Source organism: Patella vulgata, chromosome 5 (assembly GCF_932274485.2).
Source record: "Patella vulgata chromosome 5, xgPatVulg1.2, whole genome shotgun sequence".
Lineage (NCBI taxonomy): Eukaryota > Metazoa > Mollusca > Gastropoda > Patellidae > Patella > Patella vulgata.
In genome coordinates, this window is record NC_065883.2 from 4,040,623 (window position 1) to 4,059,553 (window position 18,931).

At 38.7% G+C, this 18,931-nt stretch overlaps 1 protein-coding gene across 3 annotated transcripts; it reads right to left on the reverse strand.

Moving 5' to 3' along the window:
* Positions 1–1,084: 1,084 nt before the first annotated feature.
* On the reverse strand, positions 1,085–16,808 carry LOC126822602 (multiple epidermal growth factor-like domains protein 6). 3 transcript variants are annotated; one of them, XM_056101496.1, is made up of 9 exons: positions 16,675–16,808; positions 14,833–14,991; positions 13,397–13,636; positions 12,594–13,025; positions 3,014–3,205; positions 2,378–2,509; positions 1,802–2,182; positions 1,491–1,546; positions 1,085–1,282 (listed from the first exon to the last, which is right to left on the reverse strand). In XM_056101496.1, exons 1-8 carry the CDS (start codon positions 16,748–16,750, stop codon positions 1,491–1,493), a joined length of 1,668 nt encoding a protein of 555 aa, XP_055957471.1. In that variant the 5' UTR covers positions 16,751–16,808; the 3' UTR covers positions 1,085–1,282. The 3 variants fall into 3 exon arrangements, with proteins under 3 accessions (XP_055957471.1, XP_055957472.1, XP_050407533.2); XM_056101497.1 differs by lacking the exon at positions 2,378–2,509; XM_050551576.2 differs by lacking the exons at positions 12,594–13,025; positions 13,397–13,636.
* Between the last annotated feature and the right edge of the window lie 2,123 nt (positions 16,809–18,931).

Sequence of the window (18,931 nt, forward strand, 5' to 3'; positions counted from 1 at the left end):
CGTTTCAGAGTTGTGCCCCCTTTTACAAAAGTAATGGAAATTTTGTGGGAAGCACTGGGGTCATGAGAGGATAAACCCTATCCATCTTCGACTTTCAGCAACCCACCATTCCGGAGTCATCCGTTCACCCCCCGCCCCCGCCCCCGCCCATCCGCAACTTTGAACAGATTGACGCATCTGGACAGCCCTCACTTCTGATATAAATACGTTAATCAGTTATAAGGTGATGTAATAAATGTACACACATGACAATCCGGACATGACAGAGAGTATCAAGAAGAGTTGTTCTCAAATATTCCAATTATAAACTATTAGGCCTGCAGCCAGAATTTCAAGTGAGAAGTTTCGCATCTCCCAGCTAAATAAACTATACATTTTTGGAAGTCTTATATCACCAGAAGTATCATGTTTCATCAGGAACAGTTGGTCTGACAAATTTATTTATTTCGCAAGAACATTTACTCTAAACCTATTGCGTTGTAACAGTTTTTAACTATCTGTAATTGCAAATTTGTACAACGCTCCAGGTGAAAGAACAGTTATCCAATTCGCAAAATTATAGTTCTTAGATGATGATGAGCTGGATTATTTAGTTCCTGCTATTAAATAAAGATTTCCTATTAGGGATGCAGAAGGGTGGGAAGGAGGAGGGGATCAGCGATGCCATGCAAAGAATAGATCTGGAATGTTTCGCCTAATTTATCAAGATTTTAACAAACGTATACGGTAAAATTTATAAATTACTTGTAATTTATATTTGTCAAGTGTCGTGGGTCCACCCCCACCCCCTACTTTTGCGTTAATTTATCACTATTTTATTGCCAAGACAATGATAAATATTTACTTGCTCGGGAAGCTGTTCAAGGCGTGTTGAAGTTTTTTTAAAGCATAATTCGTTGAAAACTGCAAGGCGTAAAATATGAGATTTTAATGTGTATGTAATTGAAGCAGTTTTTAGGGCAATATTCGCTGAAATCTGCAATATATCTCTGGGGAGGAGGTGGTTCAATAAGTAAGGCTAAAAAGGCAGTAAGTCAAGGGGGGGGGGGGGGTAGACCTAGGATCAGAGATATACTATCATTAATTAATTTATTATACAGAAATTTATTTTTGCTCATCATTTACAGATAGTATGATTATAGGGTTCATTTCATTTAATCGAGTGAATTACAATTAATTAGAGTTTAAATACATTTCATTTAATCGATTGAGTTACAATTAATTAGAAAATCTTCAGATTTTAACGTCTTACGAATAAACACGGGTCTTCATCTTTGCTTACCTACAATAAAACAAAATGGAAATATCTAATATTGATTTGTATCTGCCTAGCAAAAACAAAGGATAAAATAGTTTTAAACCGGAGAGTGAAATAAATATCCTCAAATATCTTGCCACTCGCTTTCGTCTTAATACCGGTAATGGCATATTTCTCTGCGCCTTCGATCAGACATGGTTTGATAAAACTAAACATATATAATTACACCTACCTAACCCTTGCACCTCAGATTACCCACGGTATAATATGCGTACTCTTTATCGTTCCCTGGCAAAATATAAACAAAATAACATTGAGAGAGAGAGAGGGGGGGGGGGGGGTCTCGTTAAATTCACTATATGTTTGGCGCAATATAGCCCGACCGGTGCTGACCTGCCATTAAACATCATTTCATTTTATTTTTTTCACATTGGTGTGTGATTCCTTGGCGCTTGGAATTCGAAATAAGAGTAGGCCGTAGCACCGCTGTATGGGTAAATTCCCCTCATTATACACTGTATTAACAATTGAAGATATACCTACCCGTATCGCCAACTAAAACGGCGGTTATCGGCAAATCTTCCTTATATCGAATATACCCTTCGTCAACTCGCAATCTATCATCATTCTTGTCACAGTTGCACTTCAAACCATCAACACACGTCTTACTGATATGGCATGCGCAGCCCATCTGACCCTTGACACCTCCCATTAAATAAGTAGCTAGTTGGCCAGTTCGTGTGGATAAACCAACAGAACTGAATGTCTCAACATGGAAACATTCAAATTTAATGAATTGTTCACATTCAGCCGATGCATCAACTATGTTTATAACTTGTTGAAGATCAATGTTGTAGTTGATACTGCCATTATAACTTCTTATTGTTTCATAACCATGTACATATGTTCTCTTAGCTCCATGACCTATAACATATATTACATAACATGTTACACATGTTCTATTAGCTACATCGTGACCTATCCTATAACACATAGCGTGTTACATCATGACCGATATTATAACACCATGACCTACACAATAACATGAAGCATGTTACATATGTTCTATTATCTGAATCTACTACAACTCATAACATGTAAGGTTTTTAAAAATATTACCTATAACTGTATAAACACCATTGTCTGAAACCTCACAAGACACAGTTAAAGGCGACTGTTTCACATCGGGTCTAATAACTACAGAGGGTGAAACTGGTATTCCCAGTTTGTGAGCGTCGTGACATGTCCTGGCTACAATAATAATCATCGTAATCATAAAATACTAACATGTTGTCAGATCTATAATTTATGACACTGAAAGATTACACCGGTATGATATAGTTTTTTTTCTAAAATAGGGGCTCTTTACTTTAAGTTGATTTGATCTGCAGAGTGGATGCCCGCTTACATGTAAACGTTTATTTCAATTGTCCCTGTTTGATTGAAAGACCCGGTGTGTCATTTAGAGCAATAGAAATCCCTTACAAACTATAGTGAAAGATAAATCTCTAATGGGAATATCAGCACAATTGTTCAATTCCATTCAGTATTTACAAAGATATGATGAATTGAAGTTTCATCGATCTGTGCGGCTCGAGCGGAGAAACCTAATGGACCTAGTGTTAATCCGAATCAATCCAACCCGGGAGATCATCTAGCGTTGACGTTAGCGTGTTAATAACAAGGTTATATAAAAGCTAATGATTGTCGCCATAATATTATATTTTGACTAAAGTGTACATAATGGTGACTTACCAATTTTACATGTAAATGATTGAATATCCCATTCACCAGATGGTAGGCAATGAGCAAATGGTGATCCCTTTACATAAGCACCCTTAATACATGTGTAGTTACGGTTAGCACCAACAGGATGCATTGCTTGCGAGTTTTCTACAAATGCATTTAGTTTGTGGGGTAGAGGTCCACATCCAGCGCATCCAGCATCTAAAACAAAGTGGCACGACTTAGTGACATAAAAAATAATTATTTCTCGTGCACTTCTGATTAAAAACGAGCAAGGGGGGGGGGGGAATGGTGTTCCCCGCCGAAATACCAAAATAAAAAGATGACACATACTGATTAATTTTTCAAAAATATTGAGCAATCAAACTGATGTCTATACTTAGTCTAAGCACGGTCAAATTCAGTCACGGGTTTGAAGTACCTGGTAGGGAATCTGTACACTATGTTTCATCACTCTCCATCAATTAGAATCAAAGTTGACAAATCAAATTGCTTATCGCTACTTATCCTTTATAGAGAATTCTCATCTTCGACGGGGATCACGTGGGTAAGACGCTGGTTCGCTAGCCTGGAGGTCGGGTGTTCGATCCCTGCATTGGCTGAGAAAGTTCATCCAGATTTTCCGGCGTGGTTCCCCCTTGTCAGTGATGCAGGACGGAGGGCCTGACAAGGACAGCTGTCTAGTCGTTCGGATGGAACGAAAAACCGAGGTCCCGTGTACACATTGGCGTGCACGTAAAATATCCCTTGACAGTTGGAATTCGATATAAGAGTAGGCCGTAGTGCCGCTGTCCGGGCAAAATTTCCCCCATAGCACACTGTATGGCGTATGCCCGTCTTCATTAGCCCAGTTTGGAGCAGAACAGTAGGACGTTAAACCCCATTTCATTTCATTTCATTTCACTCATCTTTGAACTTAGTCGGGGTATTGATAACATAAATCTATAGTTGGAGTTTCATAGCTCTCACCCAATTAGAACCAAAGTTATTGTGTTCGAAAGTCTCAGCCAATCAAATATCCCTGCTTAGCGTTAGTAGAAAATGCGCCTGATTAAAACTGTTAAGCCATTCACCTAAAAGACTTGTGAAGATATTGACGTTTCACTACTATTACTCCATGAGATCCATTTATATCGATCTCAAATCAAATTGTTTATCGCTCTGCTTATCCTGAGCTGAAAATGCTCATTATCGAACTTAGTCAAGGTATTGATGTGATGGAACTATACACACAGTTTCACCACTCTCGGCAAAGTTATCGTTTCCCAAAGCATCAACCAATCAAATTGCTTATCTCTGCTTACCATAAGCAACAAACGCTCATCTTCGAACCCCATTAAGGCATTCACTTAATGAGCACATACACCAATTCTGAACATTCTAGCGTAATTAGAAGGATTGTTATTGTGTCCAGTGGAACGAGGTGAAGATTATAACATCCAACCAACAGAATAAGAAAACTAGGAAAATCCTGGAAGCCATTAACAGTAGAAGACATTCACCAGAACTGAACAGGGACGCTGGGCTTCACATGTCAAGGGCATATGATCATGCTATCATAATGAATGATACAACTTAAAAGGTTATAATCCCTTGTTTCAAATGACTTTTCTCTACAAGTATTATAAACTGTCTTCATTACTAAATATGTTTCTCACTATTAGCCTACTATTCACATCAATCACCTATCTTGTTTATTTAGCAATCTGAGATTGGGCAATATGGTGCTTGTATTTCTAATGTTTATATTTCTATATTTTGGTAATGGTCTCATCTGTATCACCTCACTAACCGTAACATGTTTTCACCCAATGTCTTCCTTTGAAGGTCGTCATAATTAGTTTAATGTTATTCTTTTCCTGGACTATTTAATTCGTAAGCCTATGATCTTGTTTTTGTTGGGACTTTTTAAAAATCTTTTACTGTTTATTATTTTTGTCATAACCAGCCTGCTCACACCTATTTATCCCTATATTGTTTATTTAGTCATCTGAGATTGGGCAATGCGGTGCTTGTATTTTTAATTATTAGTGTTATCTATATTTTGGTAATGGTCTTATCTTTATAACCTCATTAACTATAACATGTTTTCATCCAATGGCTCCCTTTGAAGGTATTCATAATTAGTTAATATTATTCTTTGCCTGGACTGTAAAACCTATTATTAAGCTTTCATATTACATATGAAAGCTTATTGTTTCTGTTAAGATTATTATTGTTATTTTTTTTTTGTGTTTTGTCCACAAATCGGATTTCTCAGAATCTAACCATAGGATCGTTCTGAAACTTTTACCTATCCCCCCAAAAATGGGTGGTGGCTGTTGATTAAATATATTTTCAAAACGTTTTACGAATCCGAAATCACCGAATTTTACGAAGGAATGCATTTGACCTACAATGCTGTAACTTTGTGACTATTTGACCTATTTTACTAATTCTTTTTTCTTTGAGTATCTTGAAACATTTACTTCAAATCTGCAATTTCGGATTTTGGCATTTCGAAAATTCGTCGCTGTCATTTCGAACCGGAAGTTATTACCAATTTGACAACTTCTTTAATAGTTGTGCGATTTTCGTGAAATTTAGAATATTAGTAGATCTTGCCAATGCGACTTCAATGATGTCCTTGGAAATTTTCTAAATTATCTCCCCTTGGTGAAATTAAGGATCAAATTTTTCAAAAAAATCGTCGAAATATAGGTCAGAATGATCTAAAAAAAAAATTCGATACTAGACAAGTAATTACTGATTCGTACACAAAATATGGAGTTTGTCGATCGAACCGGAAGTGCCACCATCTTTAAACGTGAAAAATCAAAAAGGCTTTTTTGCTATTTTACTTACAGACTCGGGCGTCATATTTTCGGAATCCTGGAAGGAATGCCTAAAAATCTATCGGATCAGAATTTTGATTTCGGTCACGTGATGGTCACCATTTTGAATTGAAAATGAAAAATAGAAGCAATTTGAAGGGCCGGGACTTTGGAACACAAGAACTCTCCTTCTAATTAAGCTAGAATGTTCAAACTTGGTGTAGGCGTTCACTAGGTCAATGTCATGATTGAGTTCAAAGATGAGCATTTTTTGCCTAGGGTAAGCAGAGATAAGCAAGCTGATTTGTTGATTCTTTAGGGCACGATGACATTGGTTATAATGAATGGAGGGCGATGAAACTCTTGTCAATCGAGAGGCTAATAGCTGGCCTGTTGTGTGAAATCATTGTATCATTTTTTGAAAATGTCCGGGGTAGCCGAAAAAAGGAGATCGAAATCCAAAAAGTCGTATTTTTACGATTTGGGGCATTTTTAGAGGTCGTGTAAAGTAAAATAAAGCATGCATATACATATATTATTGATATTAAATATATCATATAAAAAACTAAACAATGAATCAGCTGTCATTGACAGATTTTATATTATAAGCATGGTCAGTGGAAGGTCAGCGTATTGTCTAACTTGAACTCACTGACTCCGTAACATTATTGTGGGTATGGTATAAGCTGAATTTGATGAGATGCACATATCTCGTATGACTATTTGGTACTTACAGTGTTAGACTTTGTCGTAACGTTACGGTCTCCATTCATCAAATCGTCGTTGGGGCTATAATACGATTTTGAATCAAGTTATTTATCACTGAGGGACTCAAAATTAGGTTTGATGTAGCTCTGCTCATTTACAGTGGCGAATTTAACGGGCTCATGGGTTCCAGCTCCCTCCTCTAGAAATTTCACAGCACCCGCATGGATTGTGGCTAATTTTGTGGCAGAATTTTATTTTTCTGGGGGAGGTATTTCTAAATGGCTCCGACACAAGTGCCTGAAATGCCATGAAATCACGTTTTCGGCCTCCAATTAAAATTTCTTAGCGGGAGAACCCCCTTACCCGACCCCCTTGCGGGGCTTCACGGTCGGTATCAGCCCCCCTCCCCACCACCATGGTTAATCCGGCGTTGATGTTCCCTCTTGTGCAGCTGCAAAAGAATTTCAATAATTCGCTTGCGCGTATGGGTCTTTAGCAGTGAGAGGAAACCGGAGTGCCCGGAGGAAACCCACGGGGTTGAGAAGACGCCTCTATCTCCATGCCACATACGCTCACACCTGGGATCAAAGCCACAGCCACAAGCCAGAGGTGACCGACCAGCTAGAGGTCGAAGCGCGGCACTCTAGGCCATCCCAACCCCCCTTTCTTGTACAGACCTGTGCATGTGTAGTCAATGTGAAAATGAAAAAAAAACTGTTAAAGAGACCGAATTTGATGTTAATACATTTAGTGACAGTGATGATGATAATGAAGATTAACTTTGATGACATTTGATGTGCAGAGTAACTGTTTAATTTTGATTTTCAATGATTGTTTCACTTTAATAAATAATTTCACAACTGTTCATCCTGTTTTCTAACCTTTCCCTTCATTCCAGCCCAAATACACAATTATTTTTTTTAACTTATATCTACATGTATGTTTGTAATTTGACCATTAATCATATCCGAAATAGTAGTTCACAGCTACATGTACAGTTGTAAAAATACTGTAGTGGCTAATTGAAAGGGAACATGTATGTGGGTTTAGAATGTTTATCTTAGTGGAAAAAAATCATGTGGTTCAATGCTTATAAAGTGCTACTGATCTCCATTATTTCAAAAGCATATCACTCAACTACTGTCAAACATATCCCCTGGCTAGAATATGCTACAAATCGACTCTAGCATGTTCCATACAAGCGATAATTTCTGAGCAAACATCCAACAACCAACCCTAACAGGCCCTTGAGATCCAACAAACAAAATAATAATTATTGGGCTTGTTTGCCCACACCTGGTCTTATGATTCATACAAGACCTGATAGTCTATCAATTACAGGCATTTGACAGAAAGGGAGATAATTCTTTTTTACCGTTAATGGATTTCCACAATTCTTTATTCACCCATGACATTTGTGTTTTGAGCATTTTTATTTACATCAAAATCTGTCCAATAAACTGTTCATTGCCAAGGATGAAGGCATGAGGTGTTTTACCAACTATTTAATTTTATGTCAACTTCAGAATTGTTAGTACACAAATAGCATTTATTTGACAATTTTGACGAATTTCATCTGGCCCTAAATCAATAAATTGCAAACATTTTGCTTGGAACTCCCAGATTTTGTCTTCCTGGCATCATAAGCTTTCCAAAAATGTATAGTTTTTCTTTTATGGAAGACCGTGTAGCGGAGTTGTGTTTCTAAGCTTGCTAGAAATTTTGGCTGCAGGCCTACACCTCCCAAGCTAAATTTCCCTCATGTCATCCTGTATAGCAAAGGCATATGCCTGTCTTAATTAACCCAGTACTAAACACAATTTACTTGTTTAATTTTTCCAGCATTTTTCAGGATAGCTGATGGGATGCGGGTCAAGTTATGCCACTTGTCTATTTAATTATTTACCAGTGAAAAATCGAATTAACTTCACCAAATTTTTACTCATTATAATGATTTTTTTTTTCTGTTCATATTATTTCTATGACATGTGACAGTGACTGTGAATATGAAAGCTTTAATATCTGCTTAGCAGATCTAGTCTTGTTTTGTTTTTGTTTAATCCTTTACCCTTATTGTTATTCAATATTTGTAAATGAGTTCTAGTGATCTCTTATATATTAAACTCAAGTATACTACGCGTCAGCTTTGAATGGGGAAACCCCCTTGCGGAACTGGACACATACAGATTCAGATCCGACCAGTCCTTAAATGATAAGTTATCTGTAAACCATCCCAACAGAAAAAATCTGCCGGCTAATAACAAAGCTGAAGGTGAAAGAAATGCTCAGATATCGTACCTTTAAAAGTATAAGGTGCGGTTGTGGCTCGGGTGTGTCTCCTTCTCATTTTTAGTAGACTGTGCTCGCCTCATAGCCGAAAGACAACCCCTCACCGATAAACTGAGTTCCCTTAACACGGCTCTCAGTGTTCCGAACTTACTCTATCCAAAAGTAATCAAACACGAGATCGATGAGTTTATCAGGTGATTGCTGGAGATGACTGCCCCATGCACTCTAACAAACCAGTCAGAACCCTATTCGCTTGACAAACAGTCGTCCAGAAGTTAGATCCTTCTGTTTTAGTGACGAATCCCGAATAACTTGCTAGCTCGTTATTCGCGAATCCGGAATAACTAACCAGCACGTTATTCGAGATTCGACAATAAAACAGGTGAGTGTGGGAGAGGACTACCCCGTGCACGCCAACAGACCCGTATACACACTATTCGCTTGACAAATGGTCGTCTCCTTGCTAGTTGGCCAGCACGTTATTCGGCAATAAAACAGGTGATTGTTGGAGATGACTGCCCCGTACACTCTAACAAACCAGTCAGCACCCCTACTCGCTTGACAAACGGTCGTCTCCGTGCTAGTCGGCCACCCAACGAGGAAATGGTCATTTGCAGAGTAGATCGTTCTGTTTTAGTGGCGAATCCCGAATAACCAGCTGACTCGTTATTCGCAAATCCCGAATAACGAGCCAGCACGTTATTCGAGATTCGGCAATAAAACAGGTGATTGCTGGAGGGACTGCCCCGTACACTCCAACAAACGAGTTATCACCCTATTCACATAACAAACGGTCGTCTCCGTGCTAGCCGGCCACACAACGTTCACTTATCCCTACAGCGAGGAAGTGGTCGGGTGGAAGGTAGGCCGGTCTGTTTTACTTCCGAATCCCGAATAACGTACTGACTCGTTATTCGGGATCCGACAATAAAACAGGTGAGTGCAGGAGGGCACTGCCCAGTGCACGCCAACAAACCAGTCAACACCCTATTCCAGTGGTTCTCAAACTTGGAACACCTTAAGAAATAGCGGCACACTTGGCTAAATATATATACTGAGCGCCATGGAAAACGCATCACTTTTTTTCCCAAATATTTTATTACTAGGTGGTTTTGTATGTATAATATTATGCAATACTATGAACTATTGTTTCACACAATGCTTCCCAAACGCAAAAAATATCGGCCCGTGCGCACGATATGCACATGAAAAACCCAATATTCACGTGCAGCATTGTGTGTGTGCAGTACATGAACTGTGAAACGTCAATCTGTCGTAATTTGTTGTTGGACATGTGAAGGAATCGAGCTAGAGATGCCGAGACTTACTGAAAATCAACGGAATGAAGCCATGGGAATGTCCAGGGCTGGCATGTCTACACGTGCTATTGCCAGACACTTCAATTGTCATCAGTCCACTATTGTAAGGTTGGTGGAACGTGTTCAAGTTACTGAATCAACACGTGACCGTCAACGTCCTGGTCCACAACGCGTTACAAGCCAGGCTAAAGACCGCTACAGCCGGGTCACTCATCTTCGTAAAAGATTCCGCCCAGCGACCCGAACAGGTGCAGCAGTCGTCGGAAGACAAGGACCAGTAAGTGCCAACACCGTAAGACGTCGTCTAAGAGAAGAAGGACTCCGTGCACGACGACCTTATGTTTGAGCTATCCTCAGGGATCATCACCGTCAGCGGCGTTTGATATGGGCTCAAGGACACCAGACATGGAGAAAAGTAGACTGGCAAAGTGTGCTCTTCAGTGATGAGAGTCGCTTTCATCTTTATCACGCTGATGGCCGTCAACGTGTGTGGAGACGTCTTGGGGAACGTTTTGCAGACTGCTGCGTCTTCGAAACGAATCGATGGGGTGGGGGAAGTGTAATGGTGTGGGGAGGCTTCACATTTCATCACCGGACCGCCCTATACATTTGCAGGGGTCGCGTTAATGCTGTAGCCTACCGTGATGATGTCTTGCAACCAATTGTTGTTCCGATGTTTCGAGCGCACCCACAACTTCAGCACTTTCAACAGGATAATGCACGTCCGCATACTGCCCGTTTTAGTATGGACTACCTGGCTGCTAACAACATCAATGTCTTGGACTGGCCAGCCATGTCTCCGGACATGGCACCGATAGAACATGTCTGGGATGAGATTGGACACCGTCTGTATCGGAGACCACAGATGCACACCATTGCTGCTTTAGAAGCTGCTCTTGTCCAAGAATTGAACAATTTGCCCTAGGCCTTCTTTCAAACATTGGTAAATTCCATGCGACGTCGCTGCACAGCGTGCGTAAGAGCCGGTGGAGGACACACGCGCTACTGACATCTGTGTCGTACTTTTGGTTTTGACCCCTCTGACTTTGTACCGTTGATTACAGATTAAACATCCATAAGTGTACAAATGTGTTGTTATTGATGTGTTCCCATTTGAATATTGTTCACAATAAGATATGTTTACAGGATCATTTTGTTATACGAAAAACTAAGTGATGCGTTTTCCATGGCGCTCAGTATATATGAAAAATATCTGAATTTTGCAAAATAGAAATATGGCAAGTGATAGACGGCATACAACCGTAGACAGAGAATAGTCATAGACACATAGCTTGACTCAAACTAAATAAAGATAAACACAACTTATCAGTAGACACCAGTGAATACTCAATTGGGATCAAGTGGCTTTTCACATTTTTTTTTATTGTGCCGTTCAAAATTTCGCGGCACACTTAGGAAGATCTCGCGGCACACTGGTTGAGAATTTCTGCCCTGTTAGCTCGACAAACAGGCGTCAGACAACGTTCACTTACTACCAAATGTACTCCAACAAACCAGTCAGCACCCTACGCGCTTGAGAAGCTGCCGTCTCCGTGCTAGTCTGCTATCCGACGTTCACTTACTCCTAGGGTCGGAGGTAGCGAGGAAATGGTCGGATGGAATGTAGACCGGACTGTTTTAGTGGCGAATCCCGGATAACGTTCTGATTCGTTTTTCGTTATTGGCGAATCCCGAATTTCGAGCCAGCACGGTATTCGGGATTCTCCAATTGTCAGCTGACATCGTCCGCTCAGAGACAGTTTTTAGGAACTACTGCCAACTATGAGAACTAGCACGGGTAGGTTATGTAAGATTTAGACCAAGAGCTGGTCGTTCTGGCTATACTACTTCAAATTAATAATAAATAATAATAGTGACTATGTTGAATAGCTTAGACTCGACTGTCATGGTTACGATAATAAACAAAGTCTCAATTTTCTTTTTTAATGTTAGCCGATTAAATGGTGCGAATGGGCTAATCCACATAATATCCAAATCATCTGATGGTATAGAGAAAATGTATATGTGCTTGTCATGTGAATAAATATCTAAATAATAAATTATATAACATTTGACGCCAGGAAAACGCCGTGCAAAGCCAGATTTAACTCTTACAATTATATAATCCGAATTTCATCGACGTGTAATTTTTAACTTCAATATTGAATGTATAATAAATTCAATGAAATTCCGTTTAACGCCCTGCATTTGTACATCGACATGGGCTTGTGAAGATGGGCATTGTGCTATGAGGGACATTTTGCCCTGACAGCGGACTTTCTTTAAAAACGAAACAGGAAGTGTTTATCTCCTTAATAAATGAAAGGAAATGTGATTTAACGGTTCTGCACCGATTAGGACAATGAAGACGGGCATACGCCATGTAGTGCGTTATGATGGAATGATGGACAATTTGCCCGGACAGGGGCACTACGGCCTACTCTTATAAACGTGGCTTACTCTGGTAACATTTAGTGTTGCTCAGACCATCTTTACATCCGTTGTTACACACACCATCTTCTATTCTACAGCCCCCTGGTTTACAATACGAACATGTCTGTAGACACAAGTCACTGCATCCCCAATAACCATCTTTACAACCAGTCAAACAGACGCCATCTAATTGTCGACATGTACCATTACAGGTAAAGCAGGATTCTTCACACGCATCACCGTAGTAACCGTCTTCACATCCAAAACATCGCCCCGTCCTATCATCACATTTACCATCCTTACAATGGCTACTACAAGTAGACTGGCATTTTTTACCATAATGGTCACCATGACAACCGTGAGAACACGATCCTCCTACCTTATCACATGTGTTGTTCAGACAGGATGTGGGACATCGTATGTTACAGTTGCTACCATAGAAACCATCTGGACAGTTATCTAAAGTTGATAAAGATACCTATTTGATACACACGTGTTAATATATATTATAGACATACCAATTAATCTAACATAGCTTTATAGGTTTTGTAGGGAGCAGCTTTGCAATAAAGTTTATTTTTCTTAAAGAGGCATGCTACAGCAGCTAAATCAGCCTAATACTGGTCTTTATTTTGACTTCAAATGTTGTATATACAACCACGTGGGATTTCTCCTGGTCCTGCAGTTTCCTCCTACTGCTAAAGATTTCTACGCGAAAGCTACCCCTCTATCTCACGCCATTAAATCATCATAATAGGCCGTGAAATAAGACGATCTTAAACAGTAAAATTGATAAAAAAAAACAAAACAAAACAACCCAAAAACTTTACCTGCAAATACTTGAACCTCACAGATGTCCAATCTTGCATCAGTGCGTTTAACAGATATAAAAATATATCTAGCGGATAATGATGGCATTGTTGGATGATTGCATCTCTCTATGGTGTATACAGAATCTGTTGTTGATGTTCTATTTTTAAAACATGGCGTAGCTGCTGTAAATCCTGCTTTATCACACTGACCACTAGAACTTATTCCCATCTCAAATCCGTCTAGCAGAATATTTCGACCTAATTGAACAGACGAGATAGTTGACTGGATTGAATAGAAATGAGGTTTAACGACCTACTGTTGTTCTGCTCCGACGCCAATGAGGGACATTTTGCGCTACTGCCTGCTCTTATATCGAATAACACCTATCAAGGGTAATTTTGCGTGCACGCCGACGTTTACATGGGACCTCGGTTTTTCGTCCCAACCGAACGACTATACGTTGTTCCTTGGCGGGCCCTTCACCCTGCACCACTGACAAGGGGTAACCACGACGGAAAATCCCGATGAACTTTTTAGGTCAACACAGGGATCGAATACAGGAGCTCAAGGTTAGCGAGCCAACCTCTTATCCACTCGCCCACTCAGCCACCGCGACTTCCGAGATCGTTGACACATAAATCTGTGCTAAAAACATGCGATTACTGTGATAGAAAGATCAGGAGCCCCGCACTACACACAAAATAAAAGAGACAAGACACACCTGCTGACAAGATACAAACTACATATACACATCGCAATAAATAAACAGCAGGGACATTCCATGTCAAGTGGACCAAATTTCGGAAAGTTGGAAACATGAACCCCTTCAAAAAATTATGAAAAATATATGTTTTAGTATATGGCCTTAAGCTAAAAAATCCAACATTTACCTCTCTAGGTCAAAAACTCGCTGAGATATGGCAAGTGGAAATTAGGGTACTGAAACGGATCATAAATTCAGTATTTTTATTCAGGTTTTCGGGTGGTTTAAGCTCACATTTCTGTGCATTGTACATTGAGTTTGATGCTAATCCATTCGTTTAAAGCGCCTGAAAACCTGAACAAAAAACTGAATTTATGATCCGTTTCAGCACCCTAATTTCAAATGGCTATATCTCAGCGAGTTTTTGACCTAGAGAGGTAAAATTTCGGATTTGTTAGTTTAAGGCGATTTACTATAACATATATTTTTTATAATTGTTTTGGAGGGGTTCATGTTCCCACCATCGGTCCAGTTGATATGGAATGAATGACCCAGCAAATATCAAATCAAGTGAATGGAACCGGGGCCAGCCATAGGAGTCCACTGTGTTGTACAGTCTTGGGCTTGTAATTGATATATGTACAAGCTTCACTGAAAATGAAAAAAAATATGTTTTACAAGAATGACGGTGGTTGTCTCTTGAATGGCGACACATTCGGGGTACCTAAAATTATATTTGAGTTTACATACCATCGTGTATTGGTTTTGATATTTTAACGGTGTTGATATGAAACTCCTGTCTTAAATCTATACACCACCACGCTGTTAATCCAGCCCAACTTGAAGTATTGACACCAAGATTAATAGTACTCTGTCGTGTTGGTTTATTATTAGCAACATTAACGGCACCTGGAAACAAGAAACAGTACATACTTAAACAGAGAGAGGGCAGAGTGGGAGTGGGGCTTAACGTCCCCTCGACACAAAGTAGGTCATTTTTGGTCTTACATATGGGTCAGCTGTAGGGGTCTGTAGCAGTGTGTTACATAGTGGCAGATATTATTGATAGTTATCGTGTCATCTTGATACATGAAAGCAGAATTGATTAAAATATCTTTATGTCGGCTTTTGACATCCATGGTTGTCCAGATGGCACACATTAGTCCTTACCATAATATAAACATATAGCTGGCCTGTGTTATGTAATGTCATATGTCTTGTAAAGCACTCCGTACTGAACGTTTAAAATGGTATATGATACAATATAGCCAGCAGTTGCGTACATAAAGATTTTGTTTGAGAGGTGTTTAGCAAAATTGCGAACGACAGATGCACATGTCCCTAATATGAGTGACGCAGTCAGGGGCCGAGCACCACAGATGATAGTTTTCTAGGGGCCAGTAGCTGATCTGGAAGCTGGGAATAGGGGATGGGGTGGGGCGGTTCCAAATCTAGGGCGCCACCCACAATCACACCCCCACAATTATTAATGTCAACAAAATACTGGTTATATTATAACACTGGGCATCCCGGCAGAACATAGATCGTATTGCCTATATACATTTAGTTGTTCGCCGATCATTATCTCGTCGGAAAGCATAAAGTTGACATAAAGATTATGTCATATATGATGATTGTTATTAATTTTGTTATTAAATTTATGTGAACCTTAGGGGCAGGGGCTATAACACTGAACAACCTGAGAAAATTTTGAAAAATTGAATCAATATCCAGGCATTTTGTGAACAAGAGAACCAGAAATAGGACAAGCACTGGTCTCTTTGACATGGAATATTAATGTGTATCTTGACTTATAAGTTACGTACGGGCGGCTTAAGTTGTATCTTGACTTATAGCTCATTTATTCATTAAAGATACATTATTTAAGAGCTAAATCTGCCTATTACAGGTTTTTTTTAGGCCTTAAATGTTATATAAATTATTAATTATGCATTTATTAACATGACAAGACCATTATAATCAACTTTCTAGATCATCGGGTGATCTTGATTTTCAACGGATTTAAAAACGATTGGCAGTTATTGATTAAATTAACAATGGATAATCGAGACTTTACTGTTTACTATTTTAACAACGGTACTAATGATAATCGAGACTCCACTATTCTCCAAACAGCCCTAACTTAGCTTAGAATGAAGAAATTTGACTGAAAAGTTCAACATATTTCCTTTTCATTTTCTAGTTTCTAACAATTATAGCGAGAACTGTCAGCTCTTCATCTAAATCTTACATAAAGCATCCAATCTGATTAAATTATAGATCTATATTTCGTTTCTTTTGTTTTTATACTTTCGATGGCCTCTATTAATTATAGTAAAGACATGTAAAACGAAATTTTGAACTATAAAAAACGAAACGAAATAGGATCTGTGTTTTAATCAGATTATAAATAATCTTTCGTTGAAATATTTTGAAAAAAAAGACCCCAGTAATAAACAAAATAAAATGTGTATTGAACTTACCAAATATAGATCTAACTTGAGTTGACAGAACAAGAAATACGTGTATTGAACTTGCCAAATATAGAGTTAACTTGAGTTGACAGAACTAGACAAGGTGTTTTGAACTTACCAAATATGGAGGTAACTTGACTTAACAGAACACTAAACATCAAACATTTATCTGCAGTTATCATTTTATAACACATTATTATTAAATCTATGGTAATAATAACATTATATACTGAGCTATGACCTGTAACTGACGTTGATAGAAAGAATTACTAGCTTTTTATAACAGCATTATATTGACATAGCTACAGGGGCGTAAATGTGGGGGTGGTTGGGTGGGTGATACCCTCCCCCGCACCCCCTCCCCCAGCGACGAAAAGTAGTCGGTCGCAAAATAAGTGCAGTCGGTCTAAAAAATTAAGCATCGGCGACTCAATGAATTAATGACGTATTTACGTCAATCTGTAGGCCTAAATTGCATACGTCAAGCTCCTCACGCAAAACTATAGTATAAAATAAACTTGTCAACTTGTTTTTCACTCTTATTCTGTTGTGTGATGTTGCGGTGTTGGTCTAAGAAATGTTTTCCCCCAGTGAGAAAAATAGTAGGTCTCAAAATAAATTATTGAGGTAAACAAACAATGCCAAAATAGAGGGGAAAAATCCGTGCACCTTGATTGCATATGTCATATGCTACTCACTACTCACGCAAAACTATAGTATAAAATAATCTTGTCAACTTATATTTAAAAAATGTATCATATTTGAAAAATGTATTTCACTCTTATTCTGTTTTGAGTATGTAGGTCTAAGAAACATTTTTTACCCAGGTAGAAAAATAGTCGGTCTCAAAATAAGTGCAGTCTGGTTATTCCAGTCTATTGCGCATGCTCTCATGGCGTCACCTTTTGACAAGAGTTGAGGAATATGTCTAGCTTCGTTCTTTCTGGTCACTTTCTGGTCACAAGTGATGCTGAAACGCACTATGGTACACGATTCGTGTAGCAATGGTAAAATGTTAATTTTGTCTTAAATATTGGATATCAGAAGCCTACCTTTTCCCGGTAAGATCACAAAATCAATGTTGATTTGAATTGACAAATAATTCGTGTTTTCAACGTGTAAGACTTTTTATGATATTGAGTTAGAAACTTAGCTACTTTAAGGCAATCTATTGAACTTAAGAATTTTTATTTGTTGCATATTCAATCCCAGTAGAAATATTAAATCGTATTTACTCATGTTATACGTGTTTTCTGACCATCAGAATTCTGCAAACTCGCACTAGCGGTGCTCGACTCCTAACTGCATCACTATCGTATTAGGGGCATGTGCATCAGTCAGTCGCATTTTTGATAAACACCCCCCCCCCCAAAAAAAAACCCCACAAAATCGTTATGTACGCCCCTGCCTAGCTATAACTTAAAACTCGTGAGCTTGGTACAAACAATTACCAGTTTTATACGGAAATATTTGATGAGGATACTTAAAATTCGAGTGATAAAAAAGTAAGAGTTAGCGGCAACTAATTATTTACATCCGTACAATTAGATCGCAATGCTGATTAGTTCAAAGAAAAATTGGGTACACCATAATTTTAACATAACAAGATCACGTGAGACTGCATCCTGTTTTCGATTTCAGATACGATTGTGTGTTATAAACAAAATTGAGAGAGAGAGAGAGAGAGAGAGAGAGGGGGCGTCTCCGGCTCATCTGGTTTCCTCCAACAGCCAACGACCCCCTACGCGCAAGCGAATTATTAAAATAAAGTTGAACCATTTGTTAGTCCCGGAATGACCCAGTTTGTGTTGAGTAGACGTTAAACACCCACTTTTCTCTCTCTCTCTGATATTTAAGCTGTTTTTAGAAAAAATTTTAAAATAGTAAATAGGCGTTTTTGTGAACCGATTAGATTAGACCGATTAGCTATTATACGCATTTGTGAATCAATTTGATTATGCTAATCGTTACATTTGTGAGACGATTTAACTCAACTGATTAGGCAAATCGACCTAATCGTCCCAGGAGGTGTTTAGGCGATTAGATTTGACTTTTTCAAAATGGCGGAATGTTCGACGTCGTAAGTAATTTTTAATGCTTATTGTTGTTTTTCTCCATAAAAATGTTTTTTTAAAACGCATTTGACGTGTTTAATGTTAACTTTATAGTCCACAAGAATGTTAGATCACCTCTAAGCAATTTTATTCATTTACAGTTTTTTCAATATATTCCTCGATTCTAGGTTTTCTCAGTAAACTTTTTACATGTTTTGTCACTTCAGTTTTCAAAAAAATACTTGAACTTGTTGGACATAGGAGATTGTTTCTAACGGCAACCATTTTTCCTTTTTTGCGTAGATAACCTTCATTTGTCTT

Excerpts from the sequence above, each read along its gene's own strand:
- LOC126822602 (XM_056101496.1), bottom strand. The coding sequence starts at position 16,750 with ATGTGTTATAAAATGATAACTGCAGATAAATGTTTGATGTTTAGTGTT. Across the intron at positions 14,992-16,674 it reads TCAAGTTACCTCCATATTTG|GTGCCGTTAATGTTGCTAAT; the intron begins GTAAGTTCAAAA and ends TCTTGTTTCCAG. Across the intron at positions 13,637-14,832 it reads ATCAAAACCAATACACGATG|GTCGAAATATTCTGCTAGAC; the intron begins GTATGTAAACTC and ends CTGTTCAATTAG.